Below are 24695 nucleotides of genomic sequence, written 5' to 3'. Positions count from 1 at the left end.
AGAAGTTTTTTTAAATTACCAGCTCACACAATACATCTGTCAGCCCAGCACTTAACAGTTATGAACCACTTTGCAGCTTGAGCAGAAAATCCTGCTGGTCATTCACTAGAAGGAAAGGTTTCTCATGCTGGGCAACAAGGTGAGTGGTGAATTGCAAGACTGTCTTAATGCATCATATCCCAAGCCTAGACAAGAAATATGCCGTCTTCCCTTGCTGCCAATGTACCTTTTGAGACAGGTTGTGAACCCACTTTTTCCTGTGCGAAACTGGCCTACTGCCTCTGTGACGAATCCTTCAGTAAACACCACTCTGGGGCAATGCTAAGCCTTGATACCATTTATTTTTCAAACCTGGCCATCCTCCACTCCTACCAAAGAACTAGAGCAAGTGCATTTAAAAGTGATTAAACATTGGCGCTACTGACAGCAACACACAAACACGCCCCACCCCCCACCCACTCTGCTCAGGGTGGCCCTTCCGACTCCAGGACTGTGATGGTGCTTCAGGACCGTGATGGGCAGATCCATTCCAAACCTGAAAAAGTAAGTATCTGAGGAGCCACCCTCACCAAATGGCCCTTAAGTCAAACAAGAGTGCAATCAGAAACACCAGACTCCTTTTAAAGGTGTGTATCTTCCTCAAACACATCTCCCTCTTCGCCTGCCCGCTTGTTAATGAGGACATCCCAGCTCTCGGGTCCATTAACAGCTCCCCCACCATTCACACTTGGCTTCTTTTCTTGCATTTCTGATTGGCTGTCGCTGGCTACATCCAAGGTCGGATTGTCATGGCAGCCGTTCTCGACAAACCGTAGCTCCTCCCCATGTGACTGAAAAAGAAATGGGACAAACAAGATGCGAGAGAAAACATTTATTTATTTAGTTTAAAGCCTGACATTTAGGAAGGAAGGTAGGCAAATCAGGAAGCACTTCCCACAATCATTCTCCATCCTTCGAAGAATAAGAGTTCAAGCCAGATGCCACACTGGGACTCACCATGTTCTTCATTTTGGGCAAGCGCCTCTGCCAGCAGTTGTAAATCAGTCCTGTTATAATGATGATGACACAGATTGAGCCAATAATGACCAGCACCACAAAAAGCTTTCCATAGTCACTATGGGTCTGGCTGGGACGTGACTGGCAACTTGATGTAGTTGTGTAGTTCTGAATTCCAATCTAAAAACAAAAATAGTTGTATTTCCAATCTGTTCTCAGGACTTTGTTGCATAAATTGTCTTCTTCAGAGGCAACTGTTCTAGAATTGTTTAGACTAATGTTTTAAGTGAATCACTGCAGTAAGATGTGATATTTTATCCCCAAAGATGACTAAGTCAAAATGGATTATGAATACTGCATTCCACAATAAACTCAAATCTTTGGTTACTGAAAATAAGACTCTTGGCCTGAGCTCTAGCACAGCGTAACCCTGGATGGGGGCAATGAATGGAGGGCATATGTGTTTGGAGAAGGAGGCACTGTATTGTAGGAGGAAATTCTGCTAGATTGTGGGGAATGAGGAGTCAATAACAGAAGATGGGGTGCATATTATGTTGGCAAAGAAGGAAGAGGCAGTTCTTCTTTTGATTTCTAAAAACAGGTTCTGAGGCTCAGGTCTGGGAGACAGATCATCCACTGGGGGTTCCTTTTAGCCCCTACCCTCCGATTTTGCTCCCAAAGAAGAGCCTTTCTAATGAGCCATCAGAATTGGCATGTTTCAGCTATGGAATCAAGCAATAAGGCTTCTTGCTGAAGGGTTTTGGTGTTCAAAGAAACTGATCAAAGGGGAGCAATTCTTTTTTTAGTCTACTGCTTATGCATTCCTACAGTGTAGGCAGGCACATGTGGATCTCACCTGTACAGTAGTGAGTTTTGTGAACTCTGTAGGTAATTTCCAGCTCACAGATATCATTCCACTTGCCTCTGCCTTATACAGTGCAGAAGTAGTATGCCACATTTTCTGAACAATCAGAGCACAATACTGGGGAAAATGAATTCCTCCAGGCAGCAAGTCCATTGTTATTGTGATTATTGGGTGGAAAGTTACAGACATCAAGTGATAGTGTTTGTGATTAAATTTGTTGCAAGTGGGAGCAAACCTCCTCTTCTCAATGTCTTAAGCATTTTATGAGTCATTTCTTTTCGGAGTATTTTTGTTTGTTCTTCCTTCAGTTCTTATAAAGCTATGTTTATCTACTAACAAGATATTATTTTTTTGTAAAGATGCAAACAGCAAGACAGCTATCCAAATACAGTGAGGTTATTTTACACAAAATATATAGGATATCACTTTGATATCACTAAGAAGTCACTTGGGAGAATATTACACATTGGCTGATGTGATCATGCAGAAAGGCCCTCAGCCAATTTCTAAGTTCTTATGACCTTGATTAAAGTTCTATAGAGCTTCACATTGTCCATGTAACATGGTAGATTGGGTACAAAGCATGCCCAAGGACAATGTAAGGTCATATTTTCATTTGATCAGAGAATGAGATAAGCTTCCTAGACGACAAAGGCATTTCAGAGATCAAATGTGAAAGTTCAGCTGCTCCAAACAAGAAAACTATGAATCCCCGTGCACAGTGAATAGAAAAGATTTATAGGTTCACCATGCCTTCAAAAGACCCCACAGGCAACATCTTCAGAAAGCTCCAACTGATTTTTGGTGTGACAGATGCAGAAAATCATTTCTGCATTTCTCTATGCTCTTCAGCAAGGACATGCAGGATCCCAAAAGACTATAATGGTAACTTTTTAAAAAGTGCACAGTGTAAAGAGACAATCCACAGAATCAGTCATAGCTAACAGAAATTGGCATTTGATGACTCAGCAGTTACTAGACAGGAAAGAAGGGATTTCTGCACTGAATGAATGCTGAGCTATCGCTTTGCCTATTCCGGGCTCAGAGCCCAGCTAGGCTAGAGCATGGGGCTAATTTTCAAGGTGGGCAACATAACTGCATTGTCTGCTGTGTGACTGAACAAGGTCTTACCTCAGCTAAGCTCCTCCGCATGTCACCTAGTGCCAGGAGAACATCATTTGTTGGGACAACTCCTAGGGGATGAAACACATTTGAGGCGGAGAATAGAAACATTAGTTCAATGTGCTCTTCTCTAACACACTTGCATTTCTGGAGAAGAAGAATACCTGTATTAAAATACAGGACTCTTTTCAGAGCACTAGATCAATTTCAGAACTCAAGAGTATCAGCTACAATGTGTGTAAACGGGGACAGATGAAGGAGAGGAACAAAGGAATCCAGAAAGCAGGAAATATAAAATGCCTCCCTCCCCAAATCAGTGCTTCCACTTCAGATCTGATCTGCTGAATCCACTCTTTCCCCATTGATTGCTCCACTGCCAAATCTGCCAGTACCTCAACCGTAGCTTATGATTCTCAGAAGTGTGGGAGGGTATCCCAATGAAAATAATCAATGGCTTATCAGCTCTGCTTTCTTCCCAGACTGGCAACATCTGTAGTAGTGACCACACAGTGAAATGTCTAGAAAACCATTTGTCAGCTCTCACATGGCTTTCTTGCCAAACATGGTTATTTTCCCAGTCAGTTGGGTATAAGCCAAGGAGAATGTGGACAAGAAGAAGTGTGTTGAACTTCATTTCTTTTTCTGCCTCTTTTATACCAACTGATTATCAGTTTGTGGAGGAGATTACTTTAATTCACAATACTGCTAAGGTCTATAATTTGACACATAGTCCCGGTTCTGGGAGCTGCCAAAATCACCAGTAATTACTAGAGTGGCAAGCCCTTTTTGATTACAGAGAAATGCCCTTACCGAAGGATTAATTTACCATACATTCAATTGAAAATTCAATACCAACTGTATATGACTGGAAAAACAAACTGATTCATATCAATTGTGCAGAAAGTCATCATTTAATGAGCTGGTTTATTTAACAATGACTGTGATATACTTTTAAGATCCTTTTTACCATTGGTAAATGTCTAGACTCAATCTTAGTGATTTGTATTAAAAAATTAAAATTAAATACCACATGATGTACTATTGTTTAAAAGTTGTCTCCTCCCCTTTTGTTTATTTAAATAAAAAGCTTTTTTTAAGAAAAGAAAAGAAAAACAACAAATCTTCTTAGGCAAACAGATGAGACCATTCCAAGCTGCCCTGAGATAATTATTTTGGAATACAGTACTAGAGATACTGCAACAGAAGCGTCTATCAATGTTTTCTGCAGCCACTTTCTGCAGCATAAGGAAAGCCACACGTTTCCAGGAAGAAGGTTGCCGAGTTATGACAAAAAATTAAAAAACTAAACCAACGCTTCTCTTTCCCCTGAACTGCCTCAAGGCAGGGATGCAGGGACGGTCTTGGCAGCCCAAGGCTAGTGTGTTTCAATATTACTACATATTGTTATATATCATACACAGATCATCTGCTGCATTTTCCTTTTTATGTTTTTATTTTCATGTAGATGTTATGTCTTCAGCATTTGTTGTATGCTGTCTCAAAACGGATGAAATGTTCTAATGAATAAAACAAAATAAACACCATATGTCCTAGAGCATCCTAGGCTTATGGCAGCAAAGGAAGCACATTACTGTGTGTTGTTTCCATAGGGACCAAAGTGGACTGAGAAACCCTAGGCCAAGAGGCATCGAGACACTAAACAGAGCTTCTCAGATTGAGTAGCAGCACTGGTAGCTTCTTGGTCTCTCTCTGTACAAATCTCAAGAAAGGTAGCCACAGTGTGACTGGAATATTCTAAGTTGAGTAGCCTTGGAAGTAATCAACTTGGTGGTGGTAGCAAGACATAGAGACTCTTCCTCTTTGCTCACTTTAAAAGGTTTCACAGAGACCCACCACTGCGACAGTTCCACTGAACCAAGACATTGTATTTGGTGTGGCAGTAATGGTGCCAGTTTTGTCGAAATGTTGCCCGTTGCAAATTTGAAACAACAAAGCATTTAAGAATTATACATACATGCACACAGATACCTACAGCTGAATTTCAGTGGGGAAAAACTGACATCATGTTCCACTGTTTTGCCCTACTAAATGCTATGAGGAAGATTATAGAGAAAAATTGACATGGGACACTGCTTGTGGTGCCATTCATACATTAACCGTAATGTTCCAAACTTGCATACCCAATTACCACTGGTTTGAGAGCTAGCTATCTTCTCCCTGCTTGGATGCCTACTCAGCGTGAGCCTATCAATATGTCTTTGCAACTGGGTTCTTCTTAAAATAAGAAACCTCTGGCAACCACAGCACCATATAACTAAGGGAAGGGTGTTAGCTATCACATTCTAGAATCTGTTTTTGGCTAGCCACCCATAAACCGTTAGTTGTGAGAGTAGGTCATAGAATTGTAGATTTGGAGGGAGCATGAGGCTCATCTAGTCCAACTTCCTGCAATGCAGGAATCTTTGCCCAACATGGGGCTCGAACAAATGAGCCTCAGTCTCATGCTCTACCGACTGAGCCAAGGTGATTGCTTTAAGAATTTTTAAACTGTTTTAAAAAGTTGTTTTAAACTGTTTTTAGAATTTTTATTGTAATGTTTTAGTACTGACAAATTTGCTGCTCTGGGCTCCTTTGGAGGAAAGGTGGTATAAAAACTGAATAAATAATCATTATCAGCATAATAATTTTCTCTCTAAAGGAGTGATAGTTTTTTTAAATGCATCGAGTAGAGTTCAGAATCTTGGATGGAGAGACAAAAGTGTTATGTGTGAATAGAACTTCACAGTTTGCCCTAGGGAAGGAAATAAAAAGCAAACATGGAGGGGAAGATTAGAGTCATCAAAAAAAGTACAGTGAGACATTCTTCAGCTCTTTTGTTAGAAAGTAGTGCCTCTCTCTGCCCTTCCATAACAACTTACCATGTTCTCCAGCCAAGGTCATTAGCAGATGTTTGTCGTTCTCATTGGGTTTGCTTAAGGAGATCAACCATTGGCCCTGCAATCCATTTTCATACCTGGAGAAAGCATCATCCACCAGTGCCAGCAACTGAAGGCCCCTCTCCACACGAAAGTCCTCCTGCAAAAAAGAACATCTGTCAGTCTCTTAAACAAAAGCCAATGCATCCCATTGAATGCAGACACTCCTCCCACCCTACCAAAAATATCGGCAGGAAAAAAGCCTGCGGGTTTGGGTGCAGGCTTTCAGGAAAGGAGACGTAGGCCTGTCTCAAGGCCAAGCCTATGGAGGATATCGGATAACAGCGATGACACTTTGCAGACTGAACCATTCCTTTACTACAGTTCCCATTTTCTTCCTGCAAACACCTACTGTTCAAATATTTTCCTCTTGTGCTCCCTTAATAATGCCCTCGCGTAGTATGTCCATCTTGGTTGCTGCCATTTTCAAAATGCAGATTTACCTGCAACCCAGTTTCATAGTCCTAATTTCACCAAAAATTCATTTAATTCATTTCATACTATCTGGTTGCATAATCTTGGCTTCCTGTATGAAGAGAATTTATCTCGTGAACCACCTTGAAGTCACATTTCAGGTGACAATATTCCATTTTGATATAAAACCCATATCTGTAACTGGTAAACTCAAACTCTTATTATTTATTTATTTATTTTTAATTTGAGTTTTCCAGTTACAGAAATGGGTTTTATATCAAAATGGAATATTGTCACCTGAAATGTTGGGGAGAAGGAAAATCAAATAGAAAACCAACAACTTTCCTCTTTAAACAAAACAAAAACAAATTTAAAAAATTTAAAAAACTCAACCCTCACTATAAGGAAAGAAATAGAATCAGAGTAAATTTATAGGAATCCAGAGGTGCCTGATGCTTTGAGGTAAACAAGCAGGGGTCTGGGCAGTAATCACTTGGATCCAATGTACACCCCCCACCAAGCTCCTTGGAGGAACGGAAAGATACAAAGAATAATAAAAGTGTTTATAAAAGTCCAGGGGCCTCATCATTCAGCTCAGATTGCAGGTCAAATAGGAATGGTCCTTTTCTACTGACATGATGCACATTGCTTGGCAGCACCTCTCCCACTTCTCCCTTTCTATTCTTGTTCAGTTGCTGTGCCAACCTAAAGGCCACCCAGATTATTAATACAAGCTAGCAGTGCTGGTTGCTATGGCAACCTCAAGCGCTCAGGGCAGGCATAGGCCTAATTGGGAAAGACAAGAAGGAGTCAGGCCTGAGTCACAAAGGCCCATCAGCACCGCAGCTCACAAGGCGAAGGTTATGGACGCCAGCTGAGGCAAACTTATGTTGCCACGGCTAGGCAAGTAACCTGTCAAAAGGGGAATGGGGAGAGGACATGGGTGTTAAGGCCCCTCAGGGGCAACAAGCTTGAGCCCACACAACTATAGCCATGGCATAAATGATGCCTCTCCAAGCAGCCATACAACAGAGTTCAGACCCTTCACCCAAAGATCACAGGGTGAAATACAAAAATATATACCAAAGCAACAAACAAAAACAGTAACCCCCACAGAAACAGTTTGAAAGGCCTTGGATTGTTTAATTAGCCAAAGACCTGGGAGAAGAGGAATGCTTTTTGCCTGGCGCCTAAATATATGTAATGAAGGTGCCAGGTAAGCCTCCCTGGGGAGAGCATTCCACGAATGGGGAGCCACTACAGAAAAGGCCCGTTTTCGTGTTGCTACCCTCCGGACCACTCATGGACGGGGTCACATGAAGAAGGGTCCCAGATGATGATCACAGGGTCCAGGATGCTTCATATGGAGAGAGGCAGTCCTTGAGGTATTGCATTCCTGAGCTGTTATAGGTCAAAACCAGCACTTTGAATTAGGCCCAGAAACAAATTGGCAGCTAGTGCAGTCAGGCCCAGGACATATCAGACAGCACGAAGATGGTGCTAAGAGCAGTTATATTCAGACAGTATAATGTATTTAGAAGGTAACTGAACAATTGTTCGATCGGATTTGGTGATCTTTAAAAGGAAATTTTTACTGCCACTGGCTCCATATGACATGTACTGAAAAGATACAAATGCTCCATCTTTTTGACACCATCTTGATTTGAAGTTCATTCTGTTTTAGCCAGCAAGCCATGACTCCTTTCAGGCTATTCCATGTCTTTCTACCTCACCCCCGGTTTCCTTTTCTCCCTCCCCTCCAGCAGTCAAACAAATTCTGTTTAGCATATTCAGTTCTCCTTGGGCTGTTTTGGGAAGGGGGGGGGCGACTTCTACTTTTTCTCCACTTTTGTAAACCTTAGGCTTCTCCAAAATCTGCTGCTACCTTTCTCCTATGTGTGTATATATGCACTCTAAGAACTGAGTTTTCTATTAGGATTGAGATATGATAACCGAGAAATAAGATATTTCATTTCTACCAAGCAGCTCAAAATCGGCAGCGGCCACAACCTTGGCAGAAAAGGCAGTTTAAACAGGACCCACACCAATCTATTCAAGCTATTATTCACAACCATGAGAACTAGAACTTCCCTACTTAAAAAAAAAAACAACCTGAATAAAGTCAGAGTTCTGTATATACTACTCAATTCTGTGGCAGACTGCTAAATATGACATGCAGATTTCTAAGGTCCTTAAACACAGTAATAGTAGATTGCCAGGGAAAATAAAGCATGTCCACAATAAAATTGAAATAAATTTCTGCTCTAGAGAGGGTTAGATAAGGGGTGTTCTATTTTTTAAATTACAAAATACAGTTTTGTTGACCTTCTCATTTTCACAATTTTTAAAGGACTTCCTCACCACTACGATAAAAAGAGAAAGGTTTCTCATAAACAACTCCATCAGATGTTCTTATGAATAGAGATCTTTAACAGGAAAGGGACTTTAGATCATCAATTAACTGCAGTTTCATGGGATTGATGGAAGAGTAATGGATTAGAGGAATGTGTCTGGTTAACAGACACTAGATAGTAAACAAGATAACAGGGAAGCAAAAGAGCCACTTAAAGAAGATTTAGTGGCAGCAGGCTGGAACTCTGAACTCACACTGGGAATTACTGGTATTTGCTTTTATTTCTAGCATCATTGATGACAGAAGCAACAATAAAGGAATACCTTAACCCTTTGGCGCAGAAGTGTGAATGTGTAAAACTGAACATTATCTGATTTTTCTGTATCTACCAGAGAAAAATAAGCCAGGTTTCTTTCTATAACTATTAGAACAAAATTAGCTAAGTCTTAATACAGTAGGTTTAATGAGCCAGTTATTACAACCAGCCAAGTAAATACACATTTTCTCCCTGTCTCTCACTGGTATCCTTCCATCATGTGAATTTAAAATTATCAGAATGCCTGCAGAAGTTTTCTATTTGTTCTGAATCAACAGATGATAACTATTTATTTTCGCTAACTAAAACTCTGCAAAAATAGAGCTCTAAGTTAACATCTCCTTTGTGTTTCAATAGTTTAAATTTAAATAAACTTCAAATGCTAGGTATCTACATAACCAGCCCCAAATAGAAGAAACAACTAAAAGAATAGAAAAGAATAATAACCATTTTTTTTCTTCTTCTGGATGGTTTAGGAAAAAATGTCTGCTTGCTGGGTATTATTCTTATTATTATTTTGTTCTTGGTGTTACTGTTGTTTATCATCATCATAGTGTTATTTTAGTAATGTAATTCCAGTGGCTTTTCCCTACGTGTAAGCCCAAACACATAAATTGCTGGTTTTCATACAGGAGGTGATCCACCATTATTAATAAAAGCTTCATTAGCTGAATAAACTTGTAGCCCACTTAGCTAACTGCCTACCAATCCAGCAGTTCTGTCTTTTAAGATTGTAATCCAAAGCCTTGCTCCAGGTGCTGTCACCATCTGAGGTGTGGAAGCTGGTGACTCCTCACCATTAGAATATACTTCCCAAGGCTTGTCTGTCACCTATGTGACACCTTTTGGGCACAAACATATTTGTTTTCCAAGGCTTTTAAGAATCATTAATACCTGAAATTTTAAATGGTTTTATCTGAATTGAATTCTTAACTGATATGTCCTTTGCTGTTTTCATTTTGTATGTTTTCATATTATGAATATTGCATTTTTTTCTTTTTTGTTTGTATTTGTGAGCTACTGTGGTAATGAAGGTGCAGCATAAAAAAACATAAATAAATAAGCAAAGTAAGTTTAACTTTCTATGCCAGCTCAATCAGTCAGCAGTCCAGTTCATTCACTGACCAGTTATGTTTACCCACCACCACTTAGTCAGTTTGTTGCCTTCTGGTCCAGCTATGCCAAGGCACTAAGATAACCGAATATGTCTAGGTACAAATGGAGACTAAAGCAAGGGCCATATATTATTGGTTCATCTGGCTTAGGGTGGCCAGTGTGGTGCCTTCTTTTTAATACTGGACCACAACTCCTCTCATTGGCCATGCTGATGAGGGTTGGAATCTAACAACATAAGGAAGGCACCACATTGGCTACCCCCAGAGCACCGGCACTTCTTTTTTTGCTGACCATGGCAGCCATTTTGTGCTGGCACCCACAACACTTTTATCAGTATAGAAGTACAATCGCCTCATGTTTAAAAAACTAAAAAAAAAGCACTGGTTACCAATACCCCTGATCCAGATCCTTGGGAACACTACTGTATAATAAAAGTTAAGTCCAACCGTCCAGCCAGGACTGGTCAAATGTTTTCATGTGTATGTGTGTGAGCACCCATGAAGATGAATTATGTCTTGTTTGTGTTTGCATTAAAACAAGAATATGCTTTTGTATGTTGTATGTCATTGTGTACAGGAAATACAAGATAGGGTGCTTGGATTCACAGATGGGCTTATTCCTCTTCTTAATATTCTGCTGTTGTATAAGAAGACTAAAGGCGAAGACAGAAATTCATTCTATGGGCACATAAGAGACAGACAGAAGAAACTGAAGTTGCTGTGCCCTGGAAGTATACTGATGAAAGACAGACTTTCCCCCCTCCTGGTCAAAGCATAAGGTAAACCAGTTCTGTGGGTTTTGCAGAAGAGTTCATTTACACAACATTTATTGAGTAACAGCTGTAGCCCTTTCTTCTGGGAGCTATTTAACAATGTTCTCAAATGGGTTGTGCTTTTTTTTTCTAAGTGCCAGATGAACAGATAATTGTGTGAATTTTCAAGAAGCACCCTTTTTAAAAAAGAAAGAAAAGCACAATGTAGGTTTTTAACTGCTCCAGGGAGGGGGTCAGGAGGGACTACGACTGTAAGCCAATCAGCACTGCATGCAGCCAGATCTCCAACTACCGTAATTGTACATATATTGTGAAGATGGGAATAATCTGCAGCAACTGTTATTTACAGGTACATGAGCACCTTAAAGTTTGGAGTCCTGTGGTTTGGAGATGGTATACCAACTATGTTTACTGGAATAAATGTTTGCTTTGCTTGACAAAAACAGAATCTTACGGCATATTAGCCTAAATTAGTTATCTGGCCAAACCTATCAAATATCTTCTCTGGCAGCATCAGGGTATTATTTTATACTCCCAGATGTGACATCATTGTAATTACCTAGAAAGACAAGTTGCAGGGTTGCTTCTCACTGGACTTCAAATAGACATAAGTACACTCTCTAAAGAGGGACCCAGGTGGCGCTGTGGTTAAACCACTGAGCCTAGGGCTTGCTGATCAGAAGGTCGGCGGTTCGAATCCCTGTGACGGGGTGAGCTCCCGTTGCTTGGTCCCAGCTCCTGCCAACCTAGCAGTTCGAAAGCACGTCAAAGTGCAAGTAGATAAATAGGAACCGCTACAGCGGGAAGGTAAACGGCGTTTCTGTGTGCTGCTCTGGTTTGCCAGAAGCGGCTTTGTCATGCTGGCCACATGACCTGGAAGCTACACGCCGGCTCCCTCGGCCAATAATGCGAGATGAGCGCGCAACCCCAGAGTCGGTCACGACTGGACCTAATGGTCAGGGGTCCCTTTACCTTTTTACACTCTCTAAAGTCTCGGTTATGTGTCTCTAAAAGATGTGAGAAAGCCAAGATCCACATCTCTGTTTCAGAGACCTAATGCACATCAAAATTTCTAAAAGCCTGACCCATGCATTCCCAGAGGGGTGTGTTTGCCACTTCCTCAAGGCTGGATCCCATGCTACTCCAATAAGAAACAGATTACTATGGCTACAATCCTATGCACATTTAGGTAAAGGGACCCCTGACCGTTAGGTCCAGTTGCAAACGACTCTGGGGTTGTGGCGCTCATCTCGCTTTACTGGCCGAGGGAGCCAGCGTACAGCTTCCGGGTCATGTGGCCAGCATGACTAAGCCGCTTCTGGCGAACCAGAGAAGCGCACGGAAACGCCGTTTACCTTCTCACCAGAGTGGCACCTATTTATCTACTTGCACTTTGACGTGCTTTTGAACTGCTAGGTTGGCAGGAGCAGGGACTGAGCAACGGGAGCTCACCTCGTTGCGGGAATTTGAACCGCCGACCTTCTGCACATTTACTTGGCAACAAAACCCTACTAAGTTAATGGGACTTCCCTCCATGTAAAAATGCATATTTTCATACAAAATCACATGGAGTTGCTAGTATCAATAACTTACTATTCTAGTACTTGTTTACAGTGCATTGAATGTTGGCCATCTGGATTTAGCTTTAAAGAAAAGAGGACAGAAAGGTAGGAAATAATGTTAATTAAAAAAGCAAGCCACTCACACAGTCAATGTTGTCAGACATGTTCAAGATTATGTAATTTTTGCCTGCCAGGTTGCTCCAGTCCTTGCAGGTCACCTGAAAAACATACACACAGAGAACTCAATGAATTTAGCAGGAAATTATTTGGGAAGTAGTATAAGCCTGTGAACATATGAAACTGCCTTGTGCTTCTAGACCACTTCTCCAATTGGCAGCATAATTCCAAGGTCTCATGCTGAAACCATGAGGAGTCTAAGGCTGTGTAACCACTAACCCAATTATAGCACAAAAAATGTAGCTTTCCTCAATCCAGAATATTTCATGCTCATTGTTTTATTTGTCCAGCTTTCCAGAACGTTATCCAACATCTTTTAACACTGTGGATTTTTTTTATTGATGCTGCTGGTTTTTAGCTATATTGTATTAAATGCTTTTATTTTTTCTGCTGTTTTTATCCTATGGTTGCAATTATGGCTATGAGCACCTAGGAGGTTTTTTTAAAGTTAAGGGCAGCTTACAAATATTTAAAATAAATGCTTGTTTGTTAACAGGGAAAATGACACAATTCTTAATGGTCTCCATATTAGAAAAAAGAGAGAGACAAAAGCAGAAAGCATCCTCTGCTCCTCTCTTGTCACGAACATACATTTTAACTGAAAGACTGGAACTACCCCTTTAGGAAGGAGTATCAGTTATTTCTGTAGCGCAACCTATCCTTGGTTGGCTCTACCTTAACACAGTAAGATGATGAGGCAGTTTGTGCTAATTGCCAGGGTGGCATTCCACCACCAGCCCCTTTTCTTTTTTGACAGAGACAAGTCTACTCTGCTATTTTCCAGATGGAACTAAATGCTAGGATGCCTTGCCTGATTACAGGAGTGGCCCATTTGAATGAATGCATCCTCACTATGGGGTCCTCAAAGACCTATCCACATATAAAGCTACACACTCATCATAGAGCACTAATTGTTATTATGCACAACTATGTACTTGAAGGCCACATTGCTCCAGTAGGGAAAACGTCTTTCACACAATACACCACAAGTGACTCATATTCATGGCATCTTCTTATTGTCTACCTTTTAGTACCAATTGACTTTTTCATTTTACAGATTAGAATATTAGTTTCTGTATAAAAATAATAATACTGCACATTCACCAGAATTACTGTATATTCCTGCGTATAAGACTACTTTTTAACCCAGGAAAATCTTCTCAAAAGTCGGGGGTCGTCTTATACGGCGGGTCGTATTTCTTATACAGTGAGTATGTCCCAAACTCTATATTTTAACTGGAAAAGTTGGGGGTCGTCTTATAGGCCCAGTCGTCTTATACGCCAGAATATATGGTAATTCCCCTGAAACTAACTCCAAGGTTGAAATACAGCTGTTTGTCAACATTATTTTTCTAACCTTTAACTATGAAATAAAATACGTTGACAACAACCACATAGAATTTGTTTCGATGATTTAAAATGTATTAAAATTCAGCAAATCAAGGTTGATTTCCCACAGCTCAATGGAAGAGAAAAACATTCCCTCTTGTTTAAATGAGGAGCCTTTTATACACAAGTACCATTTACTAGATATTGGATGAAACAGGAGTGTATGTTTTATAGAAGAAATCTGAAAACGATCCAATTGGAAGGAATCAATGAGGAAGAGGGGGTGTCTCCTACAATTCAGGAACTGAAAATTAGAATATAAAACCTGGACTCAAGAGCTGTTACTCCTAAACCTTAGCATCTCAGCACAGCTATACTTCTACAGCATTTCAGGTTCATGCCTTTTATGTTGCTGCTTAGAAATTTAAAGGCCATTTCACACTCACACTAGCATGAAGGGAATTTAAGTAACTGTATGCAAGTTGTTTGCCCTTGCCTTTGAAACAGTGGATTATAACTGAAATATTCAACATGCACACACACACACACACACACACACACACAGAGAGAGAGAGAGAGAGAGAGAGAGAGAGAGAGAGAGAGAGAGAGAGAGGAATATTACCTGTGTCAGACTCCAAGGCACTCCAGTGGACAGCACAACCGTGCGGACATCTTCAGTTTGCAGTGCAAAGTTCCGTTCTGCTGCAGTAGTTGCTGCGACTGGCAGCTTTGTTCTATTCTGATTGGGAGTAGAAGTAGGAGCTGGGTTATCAGTCCAGTCCCAGAAACCCACTGAAGAGCTGGGGTTTGATGGGCTGCTAGAAGAGCTAGAAAACGTCTCAGCAACAAGAGTGGTGTCCCCATGAGATCCTGCTCTAAGAAAATCATCTCCCGTCTTCTCCGCTGTAGCCATTTCTGTGGCCACTGTCCCTTCTATGGAATCTCTTTGTCCCATTTCAGCTCCTGCTATGGGCTTTTGCCTCTCCCCTCTTGTGGTTTCCACTTCTTTTACATCGGCTCTCACTGTACCTATTGTTGCTATGGGTTCTCTGAGTTCCCCCCCTCCTCTTACTGTACCTTCTGAAGAAACCTCGACAGGGACCTCTGAGACAAGCTGAGGTCCTTTCGGAGTGGCTGACAAAATGGAGGACAGAGGCAAGAGGCTGGGTCCCATACTGCTCCCTAGATCAAAGCCTGAGGAAACATGTTCAGGAGCAGATTCTTCCTCTTGCCTGTCTGCAGCTGTTTCAGTCATTGGTCCCATTCTGCTGGTTGTTGTGGAGAAAAGAATTGAGAACAATGAGTCCTGGCTAGGTGCTTCAGGAAAAGCGTCTGGTGTTTGGCTGCTCTGAGGAGGTCCCTTTGACTGGTTTATAGGAAGTAATCCTTCCTCTTCCTCAAGGACACTGGTGGAAGGAGCTTCAGAGTCAGGTTCAAGGGAATCAGATGGCTGATGGAGAGTGGATGTTTCCCAAGGATTTTTAGCTTGTGTCCCATTTCGTTTAGGCAGGGCCTTTTGGGATGCTAGTGGAAAACTGTAATCTAAAGAGAAGAGGAGAAGAGGTTTCATGAACAAACAATCCAGGAAGACTGGGAAATAGGAAACACAATCCTGAAATCTTCTTCTACCTTATATGACACTGCACAATGTCTAGTTAGCAACCAACTATTCTAGTTGATCTACCATCCTTATTCACCTGAAATTTTCCTTCTGTCTCAAAAGACTTCACCAATTTTCTCTCCCAACTCCTTCAAGCTGAACTTCCCCAGGCAGCTTTATCCTCTCACTTTACTTCAAATTGCTCATCAAAACCCATTTTCCCAGCAAAGCTACACCCTGCTTAAAATCTTTCATTCCCATGTAGAGGGCACATGCAAATTTCATTCATCCACATTAGAAACATTCATTCTTTTCCCCTTGACATTTTTCTTCTTTGTTCAAAACACTCTCCAGAGTATGAAAAAACCCTCCATTTATGAAGCACAATGTACATTGGTCATCAACACTTAAAAATGATTCATTGCCAATCATTCATGCTCAGCAGGTTGAGTATCTAAATATAGACATTGGTTATTTTATTTTATTTTATTTATTTATTACTCACCTTCACCCTACAGTAAAATAAATATTCCATAGTCAGTTTAATAGCTCACTGGACACAACTTTATTGATTATGGTAATAATCCAGGTGGTATAGCTTAGGTCAAGGATCCAGTTTTTGGACAGCCCAACTGCTGGATGATGCATCCCTCCCCAGCCCAGAGGCTGGGGGAATCAGAAGAGAGTTAAATAGGCGTCAGGGACCCACCCTGGCACAGGCCATTCCAGTGGGCCCCTGCCCACAACCTGTGTGCATAATGGCAAGCCTCACTCAGTCCCATGAGCTTGAGCTGAGTCTTTGGAGCAACCCCCCCTAAGATCCCCTGTGAGGTTCCTCCATTTGACTACAGATCCTGCCCAATTCACCCCCCTTTCCAACAAATAAAGTTGGGGCAAAAGCTTATACCCAACCTACATAGCTCTATGATGAGGGTGTAAACCTCACTACATGACCACCAAGTTTTGCAAAAAGTAAAGTTCCTGTCAACCAGTGGGCAAAAGGAGCAGCTTTTCACCCCAGCACCCATCCAATACCTTGTCACCCATGACTAGCTCCAGCCAGGCAACCCATTGCAGTGCCCACATTGGCTCCTTCCCCCAACTGTGCACTTAGAAGAGGCAAGTCCATTGTGAAAGGGTAATGAGTAAGGGGGGTGGGTTGCATTTAATCAGCGTACCTGATCCCTGATGCACAGCCAATGTTGATAAACTGTAAGTTCACACAGAAGATACAGAGAATCTCAGATGGCACCACATACTCTGGGGGAAGGAACTCTGACACCATGGCGAATCCCACAGCATCTCTCTCTCTCTCTCTCTCTCTCTCTCTCTCTTTCTCTCTCACACACACTCCTCAGCACTACTTTCCACATTCCAATTTTATGGAATTTTAGGAGGGTAGAGTTTCTCCCCCAATCCAATTGAATGCACATAGCCCAAGTGAATAAGAAAAAAAGAAGTGATGCAGCCAAACAGCTGCTTAGAGGGCAGCAGGGGGCTTGATTTAGTTTCTCCAACAACAGCTGATCACCACTATCACTAAGTATCTGACCTGGGCTTAAGTGCACATGTTGTTGGACTGCTGCCATGATGTCCAATTCATATCCCAGAAGATAAAGTCTAGAGTTCTGGGGTATTGTTGTGTGGCAGTGAATGGCACCTCCCTGGATAAAAAGACATGCACTCTGTAACAACGTCATAATTAATACAAATGCTGCTGACTTGTGTTTATTGTGAATGCAGCTTTAGATACCGTATATGCTGGCGTATAAGGCGACTGGGCGTATAAGACGACCCCTTACTTTTCAAGTTAAAATATAGAATTTGGGATGTACTCCAGCCCTTTTTTGGCGGGGAGGGGAGGCTGTCTTCTCCAGCACTCAAGTCTGCAGCCGGGGAAATGGTGGTTTGTTTGTTGGTTGGTTTGCTTAGTTATTGAGAGGGGGAAAGAAGCCAGGGAGAGGGAGAGGGAGAGGGAGGCAGAGAAATCGAGCAAAAGGGGGGAAAGAAACCATAGAGAGGATAGCGATAGAGGGGCAGAGACATCGGAGGCTCACACAGCCAGCGAAAGACGCTGAGCAGCAGTGAAAGAGAGAGCGGAGAGAGAGAGAGAGAGAGACGGAGAGATCCCTTTGCTTTGCGCTGACAAAAAGAGAAGAGGCAGCAGCTTGACACCAATGAAATACACAAAACTGTATCTCTGCGCTGATCCAGGTGACAAAGCCATGAGGGAGCCATTCTCCCTGGCGGGGAGCAGCCCCCTCCCGAGCACGCTTCTTTGCGTTCATATGGTCACTGCATACAGTGGGGATGCGGCCGTTTTTGAGCTCCCCCCACCGTATGCGGTGACCGCAGATTCTTGGACCCGGCGTATAAGACGGGCCCCCAACTTTTGAAAAAAATTTCCTGGGTTCAAAAGCCGTCTAATACGCCAGTATATACGGTACCTTAGAAGAGAGTGGTTTCTATTCTGCTGATTCCTGTTTGTGGTCATTTGATCTCTCTAGACTATGCTAATATGCCGTATCTCTGCTGTTCTATTTGCAAACTCTAAACCAGCGTTAGTATCATATTTTGCCTTAAAAGCAGCTCCATTTGCACCAGAATCAAAATGTGTCACGTAAACACAACCTACCTTTGGGGTGTTTCAACATTTCTTTTAGTGCAAGCTGCTGTCTTCACTTCAGTGCTGTTCACATGCCATACTTCCTTTCCCCCCTCAACGATCTACACAGCTCACAGGCCTAGCATGTCTGAACTGGCGGGCACACACACAAGCCTGCTGCCTTTTCCAAGGCTGCCCCTGCCAGTCTTCATTCAGATGGCCTACTAACTTCAGATGAAAATCTTATTCCAAAAGGTGCTGGCCAGAGCACAGATGCGACCCACAAAGTAACTATCCTAAGTCTGAACCACAGATTATGAACTGAATATCATATGCTCTCCCTAAGGAAATGAGGTACTCTGTTTTAAGGTCCTCAGGATGGACATTGGATAGCTTGCTGGGGGGAAACAAAGCATAACCTGTCCTCAGTGGGAAGGAAAGCCCTGCCTAGGGTAATGCAAAGACAATGATTTAAGGGTAGGTGCAAGGAGATGATTTTGGTTGTGCTCCCTTTTGCAACTCATAATACATTTTATCTTTGAGTGAATGGAGATACTAAAACAAATGCATAAAGGGCAAAACAGGCTACCAGTTATTATATCAATTAGATCATAAGAGGAAAATTCACAAGGTAGGACCAGCCATTTCTTGCTTCCTAATCTTCCCTAATAGTTTAAATATAAGAGGCACAAAACAGTGTCCCAATCTTTCTAATACCACTAAAGCCAAGAGTTTATTTCTAAAAAAAGGGGGGGGGGAGCCAACCATACATATATTATGGCAACCAAGCAGCCACCTGGAACCCACCAAGAAACACTTCAGTATAAAGTCTGTTCCGTACAGGAGCTAAAAGGTGTTCAGAATCTGATAAAAATGCAAACAATTGATCGTAAATTGAAGTGTGGAAGTGATTCATGCTGGTAATCTCCTTGCCCAGCATGAAAATTAGGACAAATGAAGCACTTTTTTCCCACACAGTGCATAATTTATGGAAGTCACTGCCGCAAAATGTAATGATAGTCCTAGCTTAGATGGCTTTAAAAAGGGATTAGACAAAGTCATGGAGGATAGGCTATTAACGGGTATGAGTCACAATGAGTATTGCAATCTTTAGGTTCAGAGGCATACTGATGGTGAGCAACAACAGGAGTGGGTTGGTGCTTTAATGTTATGCTTCTGGGCTTCCCAGAAGTACCTAGTTTTACACTGTGAGAAAAGGATACTTAACCAATATGTTAGATAGCCAGGGTGGCTATCTAAAGAACTTTTAACTGAGTTAAGATTTAAAAGGGATATTTACAAAAAATGGAAAAAGGGGGAAATCACCAGAGAGGAATTCAAACATATAGCCAGCACTTGTAGAGACAAAGTCAGAAAAGCTAAAGCACAGAATGAACTCAGGCTCGCCAGAGAGGTTAAAAGCAACAAAAAGGGCTTTTATGCGTATGTCCGTAGCAAAAGGAAGAACAAGGAAACAGTGGGGTCACTTAGAGGAGAAGATGGTGAAATGCGAACAGGGGACAGAGAAAGGGCAGAACTCCTCAATGCCTTCTTTGCCTCTGTCTTCTCCAAAAAAGAAAACAATGCCCGACCTGAAGAACATGGAGCAGATGATTCAGCAGGGGAAACACAGCCCAGAATAAGTAAGGAGGTAGTACAAGAATACTTCGCTAGTTTAGATGTATTCAAGTCTCCAGGGCCAGATGAACTACATCCAAGAGTATTAAAAGAACTGGCAGGGGTGATTTCAGAACCACTGGCAATAATCTTTGAAAATTCCTGGAGAACAGGCGAAGTTCCAGCAGACTGGAGGGCAAATGTTGTCCCTATTTTCAAAAAGGGGAAAGAGAGGACCCAAACAATTACCGCCCAGTCAGCCTGACATCAATACCAGGAAAGATTCTAGAGCAGATCATTAAGCAAACGGTCTGTGAGCACCTAGAAAGAAACGCTGTGATCACTAAAAGTCAGCATGGGTTTCTGAAAAATAAGTCATGTCAGACTAATCTGATCTCATTTTTTGACAGAATTACAAGCCTGGTAGATGAAGGGAACACTGTGGATGTAGCTTATCTTGATTTCAGCAAGGCCTTTGACAAGGTGCCCATGATATTCTTGTAAAGAAGCTGGTAAAATGCGGGCTAGACAATGCTACCATTCAGTGGATTTGTAACTGGCTGACTGACTGAACCCTAAGGATGCTCATCAGTGGCTCCTTCTCATCCTGGAGAGTAGGGACTAGTGGGGTGCCACAGGGTTCTGTCTTGGGCCCAGTCTTATTCAACATCTTTATCAATGACTTGGATGATTGGCTTGAAGGCATCCTGAGCAAGTTTGCAGATGACACCAAATTGGGAGGGGTGGCTAATACCCCAGAGGACAGGATCACACTTCAAAATGACCTTAACAGATTAGACAACTGGGCCAAAGCAAACAAGATGAATTTTAACAATGAGAAATGTAAAGTACTACACTTGGGCAAAAAAAATGAAAGGCACAAATACAGGATGGGAGACACCTGGCTTGAGAGCAGTACATGTGAAAAGGATCTAGGAGTCTTGGTAGACCACAAACTTGACATGAGTCAACAGTGTGATGCAGCAGCTAAAAAAGCCAATGCAATTCTGAGCTGCATCAATAGGAGTATAGCGTCTAGATCAAGGGAAGTAATAGTACCACTGTATTCTGCTCTGGTCAGACCTCACCTGGAGTACTGTGTCCAGTTCTGGGCACCACAGTTCAAGAAGGATACTGATAAGCTGGAACGTGTCCAGAAGAGGGCAACCAAAATGGTCAAAGGCCTGGAAACAATGCCTTATGAGGAACGGCTTAGGGAGCTGGGTATGTTTAGCCTGGAGAAGAGAAGGTTAAGGGGTGATATGATAGCCATGTTCAAATATATTAAAGGATGCCATATAGAGGAGGGAGAAAGGTTGTTTTCTGCTGCTCCAGTGAAGCAGACACGGAGCAATGGATTCAAACTACAAGAAAGAAGATTCCACCTAAACATTAGGAAGAACTTCCTGACAGTAAGAGCTGTTTGGCAGTGGAATTTGCTACCAAGGAGTGTGGTGGAGTCTCCTTCTTTTGAGGTCTTTAAGCAGAGGCTTGACGGCCATATGTCAAGAATGCTTTGATGATGTTTCCTGCTTGGCAGGGGTTTGGACTGGATGGCCCTTGTCGTCTCTTCCAGCTCTATGATTCTCATAGCTGCCAAGTTATCCCTTTTTTTAAGGGATTTTCCCTTATGCTGCATAGGCTTCCTCGCGAGAAAAGGGAAAACTTGGCAGCTATGATTATTCTAACTTAGGGAACCTTTGACCTGATGCAGCAGTTCTCCTATGTTCAAGCACCACCTATTTTGTCTGCAGTCGATACAAAGCCTGCCCACATGGTAGTGCTAATCTAATAATTATTTTTTCCTAACCACCCATGTATATCCGTGGGCATGTTTAAAATGACAACAACAACAACAACAACAACAACAACAACAACAACAACAACAACATACTTGGGAAAGGGAGGGCCCACTGTCTTACTTTTAAGAGATGCAATCTGGCTGTAACAGATTTATCTGATTAAACAGAGGGAAATTATATTAACTAGCAATTGAATTACTGCTAAGTAGAAGCCAGCTTATTATTTAAAAAAAGGTTTCTCTTGCTTTTCCATCAAGAGAACATTCATTTCTATTATGACCAGCTTCCAAAATGATCCATCAACCTCACAAAACAATTCTAAAGTCAGTATGCCTACCTCTTAACACTTATCTGATTATAGGATCAAATAAGTACAGATGTCATTTATACTACACAAATGGAGGGGGAATGAGAGCCATTTCATATATCACACTGCTGACACACAAACTATCTCCATGTGGTGGTGGTGGTGTCAGGGGGGAGAATGTATACTGACACCTGTATACTGACATCAGAAATATTCATTTTGTGGTAAGCACACAACCCAGGAAGGCATGTTTAATTCTTGACACATCTGCTCATAGAATAATGCTGCCTATGCTGTACTTCACAATTATTAACGCAAACTACAGTTATGTGTTACGTTCTTCACAGATTCCTATGTAGGAAAAATGCCATGTGTAAAGAGGCCTTGAAGACGGGTGAGAGGATGATACTGAAGAAGCTGAAAGCTATTATCTAAGTTGGAATTTGGCCAGAAAGCTAGTGCTCACACTCTAATCTTGTGGTATAGGATCTGTAATAGCAATGAGTGAGATTACCCACCTCTCATTTAGCAGGACCTCTGGAAGAAGCATCTATGTAATGAAACAAGTGTCCCATCAGCATCTGCAATTTTTTTGGTCATCAATGAACTTTAACCTTTAAATTGGACCATGCTGGCATAGGGAGAAAAAACCCAGCATAAGAATGATCTATTTAAAATGCCACTGTCCATTTAAACCCAGGGCACAAAAGAAACTACGGACACACACCAGCAGTTCCCAGGCAGGTTGCTACTCAGCACTAAGCCTCTTAGGTGTTGTCTTTACAAGACACTTAATTTCATTAATGCTTGGCTAAAGATGAGATTAAAAGATGTAAATTTGTTGTCAGTCTGTGCACAAAACCAGATGCTTTCAGTACAAGCTCTAGGGAAGGAGTGTTGCTGAAGGCACCTATAGGATAGTACTCATGAGAAGTAATAACGCAGAGGGCCTTCTCGGTGGTGGCGCCTGCCCTGTGGAACGCCCTCCCAACAGAGGAAAACAACTACCAGACTTTTAGAAGACATCTGAAGGCAGCCCTGTTCAGGGAGGCTTTTAATGTTTAATAGATTATTGTGTTTTATTTTTCTGTTGGAAGCCGCCCAGAGTGGCTGGGGAAACCCAGCCAGATGGGCGGGGTATAAATAATAAATTATTATTATTATTATTATTATTATTATTATTATTATTATTATTATTACTTCTGCTCAGAGCACATGCCCATGTTTACATTCAGATAACCTTTTATAAAGAACAAGTTCAACATTTCCCTTTGGGAATGACATTTATTAGACCAAATAAAAAAATTCCTTCAGTAGCACCTTAAAGACCAACTAAGTTTTTATTTTGGTATGAGCTTTCGTGTGCATGCACACTTCTTCTGAAGAAGTGTCTGAAGTGAAGAAGTATCTGAAGAAGTGTGCATGCACACGAAAGCTCATACCAAAATAAAAACTTAGTTGGTCTTTAAGGTGCTACTGAAGGAATTTTTTTATTTTACTTCGATCCAGACCAACACGGCTACCTACCTGTAACCATTTATTAGACCAGTGGCTATGTAGAATGTGATCTAGGCTAGATCTACACTGATCTGTTAAAACGCTATTAAAGGCTATTGTGAGGGACAAGGGATATCGCGAAGTCCCTCCCCTCCTGAGTTCAAGCCCATCCCCGAGCACAGGGGAAAGCAGAGGGAGCTCCGATTCCAGTGGGGAAGCAGGAAGTCGTGTCCGAGGCTCAGGCAAGGTAGAGGAGCCAGGGTCCCAGGTGGGACAGGAAGGGGCAAATAAGGGGGGGAGACCCATCCCCCCAACTCCGGAATTACGCAGAAAGAGGAGGGGAAAGAGGATGGGTCTGCCAAAGCTTTTGTGTTGGAGAAAGACGCGCCAAAAGCCATTCGGAGGTTCTGAAACCGAATGACCACATCGCTCTGTGTAAATAGCAATGATTTCAGCACTGTAAATACGCAGCACCAATAAAAGAATAAAATGCAGAGCTGCGTAGCGTCGTTACTCTGAAGTAGCCTGCTCCGGCCACTGTGACAGCTATTAAAAAAAACCATGTTATATAGCTCTCAATGCAATTTCCCATTGCCAGTGGATCACTGCTCTGCAGCGGCCTCAGGTGTCACATTTTTATAATGCATTTTTAACAACATAACCAACCAGTGTAGATTTGCCCCTAGTTGATTTCAATGTTCCTTTAATGTATCTGGAACTAAGCAGAGAAAGTTGCTTCAATCATCAAATTCGCCTTGACTTCCTGTTCCTGCATTTATGAAGCACATGGCATTTCCATTGCCTGGGTGACATTTCAGTTTTTTCTGGAGCTAAAACATGCTTTTTCCTAACCAGTAGTAACACAAAAAGGTTTTCTAAAATGATTACATGCCACTGTGCCGCGCAACATGTGTTTGCCATATCATAGTTTGGGGACTATCCCATTTCCCTCTGTCTCTTTGCTCCTCTTCTTTACTGCTTCCCGAACCTCACCCACCAAACCTCGCCCCTCCTTGCCTCATTTCTTTTTCATTGTTGCTGCTGTTCCTTTCCGGGCAAACATTTCTCTCCTTTCTCGGTGGATTTACCTGGGAGGAAACCCCCTTACACTCAGTGGGGCTTATTTACGAGGAAGAGGCAACCCAGAGTAAGTGAGGGGTACAGTCATACCTCCATTTACGACCACAATTGGTTCCGGGGAGCCGGTCACTCCACGAGTTCATTGCTCCCTGAGGCACGCTTCTGCGCGTAGTGCCAATAGAGCTCTTCTGCGCATGCGCAAGCTGTGCAGATCGCTTCTGCGCATGCG

General features: G+C 42.1%; 1 protein-coding gene across 1 annotated transcript in view; it reads right to left on the bottom strand.

Annotated features, from left to right (window-relative positions):
• Positions 1–464: 464 nt before the first annotated feature.
• PODXL2 (podocalyxin like 2) overlaps positions 465–24695 on the bottom strand; it is a 52701-nt gene continuing 28470 nt past the window's right edge. The window contains exons 3-8 of the mRNA XM_035106467.2: positions 14581–15500; positions 12596–12670; positions 5863–6019; positions 2993–3054; positions 997–1176; positions 465–830 (exon numbers count right to left, since the gene is read on the bottom strand). Of these exons, the coding sequence (XP_034962358.2) occupies positions 621–830; positions 997–1176; positions 2993–3054; positions 5863–6019; positions 12596–12670; positions 14581–15500 (1604 nt within the window). The 3' untranslated portion in view covers positions 465–620. The remainder of the gene's footprint in view (positions 831–996; positions 1177–2992; positions 3055–5862; positions 6020–12595; positions 12671–14580; positions 15501–24695) is intronic.

The sequence above is a fragment of the Zootoca vivipara genome, chromosome 2 (genome assembly GCF_963506605.1).
Source record: "Zootoca vivipara chromosome 2, rZooViv1.1, whole genome shotgun sequence".
Taxonomy (NCBI): Eukaryota; Metazoa; Chordata; class Lepidosauria; order Squamata; family Lacertidae; genus Zootoca; species Zootoca vivipara.
Note: the sequence above shows the minus strand (reverse complement) of the source record. Positions and strands in the feature narration are given on the sequence as shown.